Source organism: Nomia melanderi, chromosome 5 (assembly GCF_051020985.1).
Source record: "Nomia melanderi isolate GNS246 chromosome 5, iyNomMela1, whole genome shotgun sequence".
Lineage (NCBI taxonomy): Eukaryota > Metazoa > Arthropoda > Insecta > Hymenoptera > Halictidae > Nomia > Nomia melanderi.
The window spans coordinates 18,693,344-18,706,767 of NC_135003.1; the positions used below are offsets into that span (position 1 = coordinate 18,693,344).

The window sequence follows — 13,424 nt, forward strand, 5'->3', positions numbered from 1 at the left end:
CACGAGATGACCCGATACCGTGTCTCGCACTTTTCAAGCGTGGTTTTTGTCAGCACCATTAGAGAACGTATAGATTGTTTCCGTTGTTGAATCGAGTCGTCTTAACGAATTACCTTGCTCCGCCCGTGTCGCAATAGGTCACCGGGAGCCGAGCATCGCTCGTCCTCGAACGATCCCCGCCGTCTCCCCGTTACAACCTCTCTCCGCTCGTTTTCCAGATCGACTCGGACCTCGAATCGGACACGTCCGTGTTCGACGTGAAGTCGCCGACCCGCGAGAACGGGCGCAGGAGCTCCACGTCGACGAACAACAACAACCCGTTGCCGGGCGACACGACGCCGACGCCCGGCAGCCCGACGAAGGCGGTGCGCAGCAACTCGGAGAGCCAGAACACGCCGGAGAAGAAGTGCGTGACCACGATGAGCGGCAACAACATAGCGTGATACTATCAGAACTTTCGCTTCGAGTTTCGGTCCAGCCTGAAGAATCTGTGGGACAGCGCCCAGAGATTCTGGTGAACCTGTCGACAACCCGCCGCCTCTGCCTCCGCATTCGTATCCGCAGCCGCAGCCGCATTCGCATTCGCAATCGCATTCGCATCCGCCGCCCTCGCGTTACCGGAGCAAACGATCTTAGGCGAGAACGAGTGAAACTGTCCCGATCCACAGAGCCAGATCTGACGGGAGGAGTCGGTAGCCGAGCAACTGGAAGGCCAACGCTGCAACACGCGAAAGAGTACAGCGATGGAAACCGGAGAACGACTAGGGAGAAGGTATCCCGCGAACGAAGAAAAGAGAATCGGCAGTGCTATTCGAGATGTGCCGGGCATCCAGAGAGAAGAAGAATGATATCGGAACGCGGTGCAATCGCGCGTTCCGGAAGGCTTGTTCGGCATCCTCGGAGCAAGCGAGACCGCCGACGAGACCGGTAGACGAGATTCGCGAGGACGGACGCGTCGGGATCCGAGATGTCCGCGCGAAGATCACCGAGGGAGGAGAGCCAGTGCCGCTTCCCGCGTCCCGTCCGCCAGTGATCGCGCTCGATTGCCGCGTGTCCACGCAATAGTGAAGTGCAATAGTGACCGTGTGTCGGTGTGCATCGGACCGCGTCGTTGTAAGAGTGTTTCACTTGGTACGTATTTATTATCCTGTCGCGTATCGACGCGATTAGCCAATTTCGTTCTCGTCGCGTACACGATCGACCGAGGCAAAACGCCGGAGATGTTCAATGAAAATTGCATTCGCGTGCACCGGCGTTCGCTCGGACCTGTGTACTTATGTAGATGTTACGCTCGCCCCGTCGGAGGAGTCTCGACTGTCCGTGCCGTGAAGACGCTGCTTCGAGTATTGTTTCGTTCGGTCCTTGACGCGCGCGGCAAAGAGTTTCGCTCGCCTCGAGTTCCATCGGGACCAGTTTTCGATTAACCTCTCCGCGAATTCTCGCTTCTTATCCGGGGGATTTCCTTTGTTATGGGCACCGATCGATCCCGTAATCGGCCGATCCGTCGAGCCACTTTGTTGAGTATGCGTTAAGTTTCTTCATGCACGCGTCTCCCCGATTATTCCCGTCGTTTCGGAGATCGACGGCAAGGTGGAACGTCGGTTGTCCGAAAGCGGACCGCGACGAGTACGTCGGCCGTTAGCCGAGCCGGTTAACTTCGCGATACGAACAGTAGAGAAAAGTAGAAGAAAGTGATGCAATAGCAATACATTCACTTTGAAAATTCCGCTTTCAATGGAGAATCAAATAAACGTTATAGAATGTTACAAGTGTAATTATTACAGGTAACTATAAGCTAACGAGCATGTGGAATGCATAAAATAGTATATTCTCCAAGTAATCTCCCTTGTTACCGCAATCGTTGCATAGCCAAAAGAATTTTTCTTATTCCGTGGTAAATACTAAACCCAATAATAAGGAAGCTTGTTTTAAAGTATATGAAAAGTTAGTAATCGATCGAACGGTTTGAAAAATGCAAGTAGCTCGAATCGGATCGTAAATCCGATTGCAATTCGACGACGATCATACACGCGAACGTTATCTCCTCGCGTTTCCGAGATTCGTTTCGAGAAACGAACAATTTTATCGCGGCGTGACCTCGAATCTCGAATAACCGACGTTCCACCGCGATCACCGAGCAGCCGGACATGCCTTACGCGCGAGCACGCGCCGAACTCGTTTTCAAGCCGCCTTAAGCCAATGGTACACGATCGGTCAGCGACAAAATGTCGCATCGACGGCGATTCCTTTGGATGAATAGAGACGCCAAGTTCTGTTGTCCTTCTTTTCGTGAAACGAAAGGGTGTCGCGTCTTTGTTCCCCCAAAAGGATCGCCGCTGCGACAGTTTCTCGCGAACCGATCGCGTGCGTTTGGCCTGAATCGAACAGGTAGACGCGAACAAACGTCGGCCACGCGCAACTCGCATACCTTTCTGCGCGCAGCTTTCCGACAGGGGGTGAGAATGGACAATCCGAGGCAATTCAGCGAATTAACGTTTCTTCAGCGACCCTATTTTTACACCCTCCCCGCGACAAGGATCAAACACTTTCCCCGCGTATTGGGTGCTTAACCCTTTGCCCTATGATCTCTTCTCAACTCTGATCGACACGACTACTTCGTCGTTAATAATTTATTGGAAAAAGATAAAATATCGAGGCATTTCCCATGTTTATATTTGCTTTCAAATGTAACAATTGATTACTGGAGAACAATATTTACTCTGACTTGGAACGAACCGAGTAATATTTATGATTGTTAAGTCACATTGAAAATCCTCACCGCTTGTCGAACGCGTTGTTATACGGCAAGGGGTTAAAGGACACGCGCAGCTTTACGGTACACGCGGCATTTTCCGTTTTCACCCTCGCGACCCGACATTTCCCCACGTACAGGGAGAACGGCGCTTTTGAATCACCGATTTCGTCGCGACGTTGGATGTCCTCGTTCCATTTCAGAAAATTCCCCGTTGAATTAAACGCTTCCCGAAGTCTTAGCGGAATCGGTTATTCGAAAGCGTCGTCCAGTTCCCGCGAAACGAAACGATCGGACTCTGATAGGTGACTTTCGTTAGGTCCGGCGTTCGCGTCCCGAGTCTCGGACCAAAGGGATCTTCGACCTTATCGTGGCGACCGGGCCCGAAGTCTAATTCTCGGCTCTACACGGTAGAAACACAGGGGGAAAGAACGAGACGACGACTAGCCGACGAGAAAATGCGAGCGAGTTGTAAAAGCGAAACGACGGAACGCGAGTAAAATGAAAACGAGAGAGAAAGAGATGAAAATTCGCTTGCGGCGTAACGATCGCGAGAGATTTATTTTTTGCACGCGGATAAACATTTCGAAAGACTAATATATAAATATATACATATATATGTATACATTCATACATATATATATATATATGAATATATGAATATAAAAATACGAATATAGATATATAAACGAGAGGAGGAGAGAACAGATATATAATACACGCGTACACGTATAAGTAGGTAGGTTTCAGCAACGAGCGACGCGTTGCGTTGCCGCGCGTACGGCTTCTTGTCTGCTTCTTGCGCGAACTTAACAGGGAAAAGTGTGAGGGGAAGGGGAAAAGAAAGAGAAAGAGAGAGAGAGAGAGAGAGTCAGAGAGGGAAGGAAAGATCGAATCGTTGGCAGAGAACGATCGGATCTAGCGTTTCCAATCGCACTGTAGAAGGATAAGCGATGAACAGAGTATATACTTATCGTACACGTTCTCCTCCGACAGACACCCCGAACAGACATATCGCGAAAACTGTCCCGGCTTCTTAGTGGAACGACGAAAAGACGCATCGTAACCGCAACTACTAGCAACCTTTTTTAACCGAAAGACTCGTCGTAGACCTAACCGAAGTCGAATCCTGCCGACCGTAAGAATCCTCGCGGATCGAAACGAACTTTCGTGAAACGAAACCGACGTCACGCAACTCGAGAACGTCGTAGCAGGCGTGTAGTCGATCGTTCGCGTTTCCTTTCCTTCGTTTTTCGTTTCCCCTTTTCCCGGTCGTCTCGACCGAACAGCCGATCGGCGGTTCTCGGACTAGATAAAGAATTTGCCGCGAGAACGAACGTAATTCTCTCGGCCCGATCTCGCGTCGTTCCCGCGAGAGTTCTCGGCAGTGCACACCCGCGACGGGTGGTGTATCAGTAGCCTTCGACAACGAAATCAGTGTTCGCGAAGAAAGCGATCCTCGGCTTTTCTTCGGTTCCGTGTCACGCGACGCGCGCCTCTCGGGCTCCGGCGACTTCCAGTCGGAGACGCTGGCCGCCATTGCGGCGGCCTCTCGTTCGGGCCGGTGGCACGCGAGCGTACAAATGGCGGACGTCGTTTCGCGCGGACACGGACGATCGCTGCACACGAGCGTTGGTTCTTCGCGTCATTTAGCGCGGAAAGTCCAAGGAAAACGAGCGCGTACCTAATACTAGTGTATCGATACTAGAGATTTTTAATATTAACGAACAGCGGACGAATTAACGTTACATCGTAATGATGTCGTCTTTCAATATCATCAGCAATATGGATGACTGCTATTATGACTAGTTACACAAGGGAAATTGTTCTTAAATCGTATACTACAGGATAAGAGTAGGTAAAGGAAGTTTTTCAGTTTTGGCACTTACAGTGTTCTCTGCAATAACTCTTTAACTCGAAACATACGTTTCCGTAGCAGGCAACTTCCGTTTAAATTTGACGTCCGTCATTTCAACGCTCGCGTGCTCCTAGCCTTGGTCGTCGAGGAAATTTCTTACCGGCTGGCTAGACGTAGGCGAAAGGATTCGATCCTTCGGTGTGTTCGCTCGAATCATAAATCGCGATGATGATGGTCCCCCGATGCCTCTCGCTTTAATACGCGACACGCACGGTTCCGATTCGATTCTCTCCGATCAGACACGGCAGAACCGAGTGACCGAGAGCCAGATAGGCGAACGACACGTTTCGACAAACAGTCGTCCATAAACAGGAATTCGCGTAAACGTTCGCGACTCTGTTCTCGAGAAGTTGGCATCGCGTCCCGCGATTTCCAGGGAACGAAGGCGAAACGGATGAAGCCTGATTTACTCGCGAGTAAAGCTCGGACAGCGTCGGGCTTACAGGGTAACTTGAAAGGGATCCAGATAAGTCGATCGATTCGATCGAACGGACGAATTAACCCTTCACATTCCGAAGATACTGGAAGGTACCGTTTTCCTCGGATCGCTGCGTACGAATCGACCGAATACGTTGAAATTCTTGTAGTGAATCGGGGCTTAAATCGTGTCCGCTAGGAAAGTTATCCCAACGTTTCGCCATCGCTGCAGTTGGCTTCGATTCGCTACAACCTTCCAGGCCGTGAAAGCATCGAACCTACGCTGCTGAAATTCTCGTTCCAATCCGATTCCGTTTCGCTCGATCGAGCTCGATTCGACGTTCCAGTGTACGCGTTCGTGTCTCGGCGATAATAAGAAAACTCGCGTGAGCGGTTAGCGTGCACGTTGCTCGAATAGTCGTCGAATATCTAGAATATCGATAGGCGGTAAGAAATTAGGAGAACGCGGTTCAGGACTGAGAAGGTTAAACGAGGAGGCGCGCTGATCTAGTTGACTATTTTCCGATGGCGTGACACGCGTGGACGAAGGAATCGCTGGTTCTCGGTACTCGATCGAGCGCGAGCCGTGCGCGTGAATTGAAAAGGGAGACGGACGAAACGGTCGGGCAATGTTTAGAAAGTTACTCGTGTCCGCGCCGACTAGATATCCCGTAATTTGTACCGGAGCTAATTCCATTAAGAAGCTTGCAAGTAGTGTGTAAGAGTCGTTGGCGCCGACGTCAGCACCCAGCCGCGCGTAGAGTTCATAGGGAGATAGTGACGAAGGAACAGGGAAACGGGGGATAAACGCGAAACCGTTTGTCGTGCGTTTCGCCAACTAAATTGCTAACTAAGCGGAGGATCGTGCGACTGCTCGCGTGCGAGATACGAGAGAAGGGGAGAGGGGAGAAGGGGGCGAAGAGGGGCGTGAAGGGGACAGAGCGAACGCGGACGAGCGTAAAAAAAAAAATTGAGAAACTTGTTAGATAGTCGAAACGAATCTTTAGTACCGTACGCGACATATACATAACACACACCACTACCTTATAAATTGACATTAGTCGTAAGCTTGCGGTTATCTATTTACTAATTGCGGATAAATATAAAATTACTCGTACGACGTAAGTAGTAGGACTCGATCGAACTTGGGGGAGGGAGGGAGGATAAGAGGGTAAAGGGATCGTGGAAAACGGATGGCAGAGGGAGAGAAAGGGAGAGAGAGAAAGAGAGGGAGTGAGAGTGAGAGAGAATGAAGGACGAGGACGCGAGAAGAAACAAATTACCGGCCATACTAAGCTAGGATTTTATATCGTGCGAATTTAAAGGTGAAGAGATATACTAAAGTAACTTCGGTGAATACTCGAGTGAATGGATCACGGTGTGCCCGACGAGTATCGGATACACCTCGGGATACCGCTTTCTGTCTCCTGTTTTTCCGTTCGAATTCTCGCGCGCATACAGCTAAGCTCTACGGACGATCAACAATACTCGCTATCCCTCACGCGTCTCCGATTTATTTTTCGACTCGCTTTTGCGTGATCCGCGAGCCTCCGGTCGCGCGCTCGCGGCGTTTGAAAACGGTCGCGGATAAGGGAGTGGACTTTCGTCGATGAGATTCTCGAAGAGACGAACCAGTCGAAAGGGATCGAACGGCGGTCGCGCGACCGGAGACTGCGCGAGTGTGCTTTCCCGGCGAACAGAGACGAGTTTGCGAGCGGAAGCTGCAACGGTGTCCCTTCGGCCGGGCATAGAACCGTAGGATTACACAGATTCCCGACACCGTATCCTTAAGGCGTTAAGCTAGGCAGATAGAGGAGATTTTTATACAATTTATAAGGCGATTTGCAATCGATTGATTTATCGCACGTTTACTTGTTGACGTTTCGTTGTATAGACACTGGCACTGGCACAGGCACAGGCGCGACGCCCTCGAGCACGCGAGCGGCAGCTTCGCTCGAGGAATCCAATTAGCGGGATTAAAACGTTGTGCAACGCATCTTAATACCGTTATCGTTTTCTCGACGATCGATCGGTTCGACCGATTCCCTCGTTCGAGAGAAGTTCGAGCTTCAACGGGGCGACCGGCTACTCGACGGGAAGCAACGATCGGTACCGACTCGTTCTTCGCGTTCGACGGACATGGGCCGCGAGCCCGATCGATCGATCCGACGGAGATTCGACGGAAAACCGACGCTGTCTCCGCGAACCGCGCGGATACGACTTCCATCCGAAAAGAGCCAGCCCGCGGTAATAATAGCCCCATTATCCGTGGCGGCATTAAGAAGACTTTCAAAGATCCGAAGAAAGCTCTCGTTTTCCGAGCGAATCTCCCGTGTCGCGCTCGTTCCAACGTGTTCCGCCGCAGCTGGACGAGCGATCGATCGCTATCGCGTTTCTGGCGAGTCGTCCGACCATCCTGTCGACGATTTTCTTCGCGCCAGCCGAACCGAGGCCGCGAGAATCGAGGAGAAGATTGGCCACGTACTTGCTTACTTCCTTCGTCATCGCCTATTCCATCGACTATTCCGATCACGAACGACGCTCGGTTTGACGAGCCAGCGTGACCCGCGGTGTCCGCCGCCGCCGCTCCAGAACCGAGCTAATTACCGTTGGCTAACGTCGTTTCCGCGCCCTGTGCGCACTGGCCAGAATCTCTGGCAACCCCCCTCGGGCTCGGCAACTGCTCCAATTAGTCGTTCGCTCCGACGCGAACGAAACACCTCGTCCCCGTAACGATCAGCCACCCCGCCTTCGAATTTACTTATCGACTCGGTCGCTTCCCACCCAGCTGGAGCAACATTCTATCTTGAACGCGACGCTTCGATCAAAACCGTTTCGCGCCCCATCCCTTCGCTCAGCGAAACTGGGACGTCTTCGAATTCTCGGTGCTCTTTAGTTTCTTCGCCGACGCCTTTCCTACACGCTTCCTCCGCGGACATTTCGCTCGGGACTTTCGGATCGCTTCGAAAGAGCTTCAATTTTTTCGTACGAGAGAACGAAGCAGGATCATGAGAATCGCTTCGGTATCACCGGGATCAGATGCTGGCGAATCCAGCGATACGATCGGATAGCGAAAGAATCGCGTAGGAGTACATCAAGAGACGGAGGCACCTCTTTCCAGGTTGCATAGCTCTACCAAGCGGAATCGAAATTTGCACCACGCGTGTGCGAGCGGAAAGAAGTTGGTTTAACGCCGCTCGCTGTTCTACAGAAACCAGCGTTGGTCTACGATTAAGATCTACGCTTTCCTCGTCGCATGGAGAAGAAAATATTCGGCTAGCAATATTTCCCTCAACTTCTACCGATGTTCCCTAGTCTCAGGATTAACACGTTGGTGTTGACTCGCAACTTTAATTGCTCTGGTAGATAGAAAACTTAATTTACTTATGGATAGTTTGGGTAACTTGCAAAATTTCAAGGGTTTCACCAGATGGGCGGAAAAAGAAATTTCAGCGCCGACGTCAACGTGTTAAACCTGTACCGTTCTTCGCTGCGGTGAAAATTAGAATCTGTTCTGAAGCTATGCGTGAACCTCTCGTAAACCCAAGGCTCCGATTCCACCGAGGCGACACGAGGAAACGCGTCGCCTCGAGCAGCACGCCACGCGGAAACCTCTTCGGTCAAGGATAAGTTTCGATGATTCCAATTACGCTGTTGATTGTTCCAAGTTACAAGAGAAACTTGTTAAAAGTTCGACCCACGATTCCTAACTCAAACACGAACCGCCGGAAAGCCGTGCGGTCGAGAAACCGCTGCTTAATTGTAGCGGATGATTAACATTCCTGTTCGAAATTCCTGTTCGCGTCAGGGGAAAGTAAGTAGTACCACCGATATAAACTTCATTTCATAGGATCTCCATGAGAATTGGTATCCTCGCGTTTCCGGGGCTGCTGAATCGAAATATTCCGTTGAAAATACAAAATCCAAAGCAGCGAATCTAATAGCACATCCACGATACACAGCTGAACATCATTTCTAAGTTGGCGTCCGTGAAAATCGGTTGCTCCCGCATCGTTCACGGAAATTCCGTGATCGAACCGTCGAATTTAACGCGATCGCGTTGATTCCAAAGGTTTCGGGGTCGCTTCGGCGATCGGATCGCGCGCACCGATGCACGCAGCGTACACGCGTACGCGTATACACAGGTAGGCACGCCCGAGGAAGAGGCTTTGAAGATCGTTCGGTGAAAATCTGTTGAATTTCGAAATGTACACGGGGGATCCGCGCGAGTCGTGTCTCGCGCGAGCGAGCTTTGATTCCGAGTATCGATTAAGTGTATTTCGTGTGAAATATTTCACTGCGCTCTAATCCCCGCGACGGGAGCGGACGTTGAACAAGTTCGAAGTTGTCACTCCGAATTGGAGTTTCTCGAAAACAGTTCGGAAGCGCCGGGGAGCCGATCGTCCCCCGCGCTTCGGAGACCGGCCGAACACCGGCGTAAGTGTCGAGCGCGCCCGAATCGGGATTCGAGCGCGCGAACGTTGTTGAGTCTTTTCGAGTGTCGCAACCGTTTTTCTAGTTGTACGAGACGCGAGCCACTTCGAACGATGATCGCGGCTGAATTATTTGGCAATTTCTGAGGGGACGGAGAGAAAAAGAACGGTCGCCGTCGCGAATTATAATCCGCGAGCGAACGAGCCCCGTTACCGGCCGGGCGCTCGGCCGGTAACGACGAGCCCGGCAGCCGGCACTCTCGAGTGAAACAGTTCATATCAAAGATACATAATCAATATACCAGTTAATACTTTGCGGTCCGTACCTCACTCGAAGCCGTTGCGCTCCTCTTCCGTTTCGCTTTCTTCGAATGTTCTCGATGGATTTCTGGTTTCGATGTTCTTCTCGTTTCCTGTAGACGGTAGAGACACCGAGATCCAGAGCGGTACCGGTTGAAACGATTCGTTTCTATGCTTCTCTGCGATCACGGACGCGCGCATTCCACGAGCGATGCAAAAACCTGTCGACGGAGCGCAAAGTGTTACGGGATCCCAGGCGTACAGCGATTCGATTCACCAGTCGCGCGCGTTGTATGTACCGAGTATTTAGTAACGTCCATGACAACTGACAATAACGGCTGTGAGTCCGATAACGTTTTTCTCCCGAGAAGTAATCCACGTTGTAACTTGTCAGACCTGTCCGCGAGTGGAGTCTTTTACGCGATACTGTCCTAACCTCCTCTGTACGCGCGCTTTTCGGTATCCCCGACGGAAACGGACCGCTCTTCCGGGGCGATCCGCACGGACACTGCTTTCCGATCGATTCGAATCTTCGTTACGCGAAGACCATGGGAGGGGAATCATTTCGAACGTCAGCGTTTCACCCATGCACACCGTGCATTGTCGCGGTACAGATTTACTCAGCGCCGATCAACTACGATAACGCGTAGAACGCTTTGGACCGATTGTTGCAAACCGTTTCGCTATACTCGCCTGTGCAAAGTTCAGTTCGATTCGAACTCCCGGTGAAAACTGATTCTACGGGACTCCATGGTACTTCGGTTTCGAGACGATACGTGTCGAGATTCGTTAACCCCCTCGACACTCGATATCCTGTTCCTCGGGAATTTCATTGAATTCGTCGCAGAAGCAGGATATCGACTCGATTGCGACGCTACACGGGTATTCCTTTTGTCGGAGACGTTTCGCGTACTTTGGAACCGTTGCCCGATCAGTTTCCACCGGGAAGTCGGAAGAAGAAGCGATCTTGCCGGTCGATATTACCGGTGTATGCATACTACAGCAATGACTTATGTATCTACTTACCGCGTGCAGCCGATCACGACGAAGTTATGGAACACTTGTCGCTTAATTTGCAAATAAAGAATACGACCGGTGCAGATAGTTACGTCGACTCGGGTGTCACTGATCTTTCACTTACCGGGGACGAGGGAAATTCGCGGGTCGCGCAAACTAACGCAGATCACGGAACGACACGTGCGTACACTACTAGAGTCAACGGAACACTAACTGCTTCGAATAGCCGGTAAAATGGAAACATACATTGCACTAGAGTCCTTCCTGTAACGAGAAAAAAAAAGTAGGTATCACTCGACCGACGTAACTGTGAACGAAAAGTCCTGCTACGCCACTTCTCAGAAAAAACGAACGTTTGATCGTGAAGTCGACTGACCGGAAGAAGAGCCTAACTTGAACTGCGCAGTTGAGCTTTGAAATTGTTCTGTTGGTCGTATTTGAGATATCGATAAAGAAGAATCGCAAACTCGCAAGCAATTGATTTCACAGTGAACTAAATTCTATAATAATTAATGATAACGATAACAATGACATAAAACGAAGAGCTTAAAAACAATGCTAAAACGGGAATAAAATATCGCGGGAACAAAGGCAATGAAATAATAAAGATGTTGACGTTCAAGGTTACTCGGCGACCAGAAATGCGTAACTTCACGATGAACCGTTCATTCGAATTTGACGATTTCGACGGGATTGGCCGTTCGCACTAAATTCGATGCACTTGCAATGAACTATTTTTTTACGAAAGAATAAGACGGAGAAAAGATCCTGCCCTAAAACCCCCTGATTCCGCGTAGCGATAAAGTTAGCCACCTTTCTTTAAGCGTATCTTTTCGATTTTTCGAACCACGGCAACGGTGTACGCGTATTGTGATTCGAGTCTCACGGACCCACGAACGAATCAAGCGATCTTCTTTTCCGGCGACTTTGAATAAACTTTATTTTGAAACGAAAGAAAGAAATGGAAAAAAGAGGAAAAAAAACGAGAACAGTCGTTACGTCGACAGATAACAACTGACACTGATCGCGATCGTTTCGTTCAATTACGCATTACCGAGTAATTTCAGTAATTCGAATTACTATTTGTATAGGTTACTTGAAGCGAGCTACAAATACAGTGTACAGTTATTGTACTAACGATTACTACTGGTACTTGTCACGCAATGACTATGAATTATTCTGTATTATTATAAAATATATCGATAGTTTTCAAGGCAAACGAATAAACATGAAAACGGTGGGGAGATAAAAATTGTAACATATTTGTTGATGGCCAATATCAAATATGTATAAAAGTAATAATAATGCAACATTACTAATAAACAAATATTACTAAGGGTTTTGTCAATTTAATACCCACGATACGACGTACCGTGAACACCTACTAACTCGGGAAAAAGATTGATTGCATCGTGAAATTCATGATTCAACGGAGAACACGAGCAACGTGTGTATAAAATCATGAATATTCGTTGTTCATTCGAATGTTGACAACGTATACAGACATCGATCAACTATACATGGCTATTTATATGTATTTACGTTCAAACCAGCCGTATCAGGATGCCGCGTAAACATTGACTGTGATTTGTAGGTCGATCTATTAAATAATTAAATAGTTAAAGAATGCCGAAGCGTGCGTGTCCATTCGAGGATGATTTACCACCGCAGTTAAAAGTACATGTAGGCGAAAAACAAGTCGATAATGGTGTTTGCCGAGAGGAACGAATGAAAACTGTTTACGGTACGGAGGTTATAAGAACGAACGCGCAAAAAATTCTTTCTCAAACTTATCCTTTCGTTGTTTGTTTCGTGCAGGTAAAACGATGGATCTATTAAAAGAAGGTGTTAAATCACTGTCTCGTAAATTGAATTCCTCTATGGATATGAATTCGATGGATATGCAATCGTCAACGGCATCATCTGCATGTAAAACGAAACAGGAACGTAATTCAAAACAAATGGTACTGAACAGTAAGTTAGAACTGTTAGGAACGAATAAAGCCATCAAGGTAAGTCACTTATTTGCTAACTTTATGTATTCTCTGTTTCTTCTCATTCTTTGTTATATCCTCTTCCAATTAATAATTTTTATTTGCAATATTATTTATAGGATGTTCGTCCGAAGTATGATCTTTGTGGATGCACACGAGTAATAGATCAAAGCATGCTTAATAAATGTTCTTATTGCGATCAAGTTTTATGCAATTCTTGTCTGTTTGAGTGCATCACTTGCTTGGAACTCTTTTGTCAGAATTGTTCCTTACCTGTGTAAGTGACTCTAATACTCAATATTCCTACATTAAATCAATAGTTGTAATATGACAAGAGTTCATTTCTATTCGTTACATTCCAGGTACGATTATGAGGAACGAAACAAGTGTCTTAACTGTTATAAATGAAATTAAAATACATGTTTTTATAGTCTGTATTTATACTTTAAATTATTTCTTCTAAATAGTTTTATACGATTAAAATAAGAAAACTGAAACTGCCTGGTTTTATATTAAGAATAGGAAAAAACCAATTATCTTATATTTCTTGTATAATAAAAAGAATATTTTACAAAGAACACAATACCTTAATT

The 13,424-nt window shown here is 48.4% G+C and overlaps 3 protein-coding genes across 12 annotated transcripts in view; 2 read left to right on the forward strand and 1 right to left on the reverse strand.

The window, feature by feature from the left end:
- sff (BRSK family serine/threonine-protein kinase sugar-free frosting) overlaps nucleotides 1-5,287 on the forward strand; it is a 33,221-nt gene extending 27,934 nt beyond the window's left edge. For 3 of the 7 annotated variants that reach the window (XM_031971289.2, XM_031971291.2, XM_031971290.2), the window contains exon 13: nucleotides 219-5,287. In XM_031971289.2, the coding sequence (XP_031827149.1) occupies nucleotides 219-443 (225 nt within the window). In that variant the 3' untranslated portion in view covers nucleotides 444-5,287. The remainder of the gene's footprint in view (nucleotides 1-218) is intronic. The other 4 variants (XR_012998685.1, XM_076367914.1, XM_031971293.2 and 1 more) reach the window with 4 other exon arrangements.
- LOC116424642 (uncharacterized) overlaps nucleotides 1-9,998 on the reverse strand; it is a 72,911-nt gene extending 62,913 nt beyond the window's left edge. For 3 of the 4 annotated variants that reach the window (XM_076367916.1, XM_031971303.2, XM_076367915.1), the window contains exon 1: nucleotides 9,847-9,988. The gene's annotated coding sequence lies outside the window, so the exon portion shown is untranslated. Of the gene's footprint in view, nucleotides 1-9,846 lie in introns of all 4 variants that reach the window. The other variant, XM_031971302.2, reaches the window with a different exon arrangement.
- A 2,305-nt stretch (nucleotides 9,999-12,303) lies between these two features.
- On the forward strand, nucleotides 12,304-13,358 carry LOC116424641 (uncharacterized). Its single transcript, XM_031971298.1, has 4 exons — nucleotides 12,304-12,581; nucleotides 12,656-12,849; nucleotides 12,951-13,108; nucleotides 13,194-13,358. Exons 1-4 carry the CDS (start codon nucleotides 12,464-12,466, stop codon nucleotides 13,237-13,239), a joined length of 516 nt encoding a protein of 171 aa, XP_031827158.1. The 5' UTR covers nucleotides 12,304-12,463; the 3' UTR covers nucleotides 13,240-13,358.
- The last annotated feature ends 66 nt before the right edge of the window (nucleotides 13,359-13,424 follow it).

Excerpts from the sequence above, each read along its gene's own strand:
- LOC116424641 (XM_031971298.1), top strand. The coding sequence starts at position 12,464 with ATGCCGAAGCGTGCGTGTCCATTCGAGGATGATTTACCACCGCAGTTA. Across the intron at positions 12,582-12,655 it reads ACGAATGAAAACTGTTTACG|GTAAAACGATGGATCTATTA; the intron begins GTACGGAGGTTA and ends TGTTTCGTGCAG. Across the intron at positions 12,850-12,950 it reads GAACGAATAAAGCCATCAAG|GATGTTCGTCCGAAGTATGA; the intron begins GTAAGTCACTTA and ends TATTATTTATAG.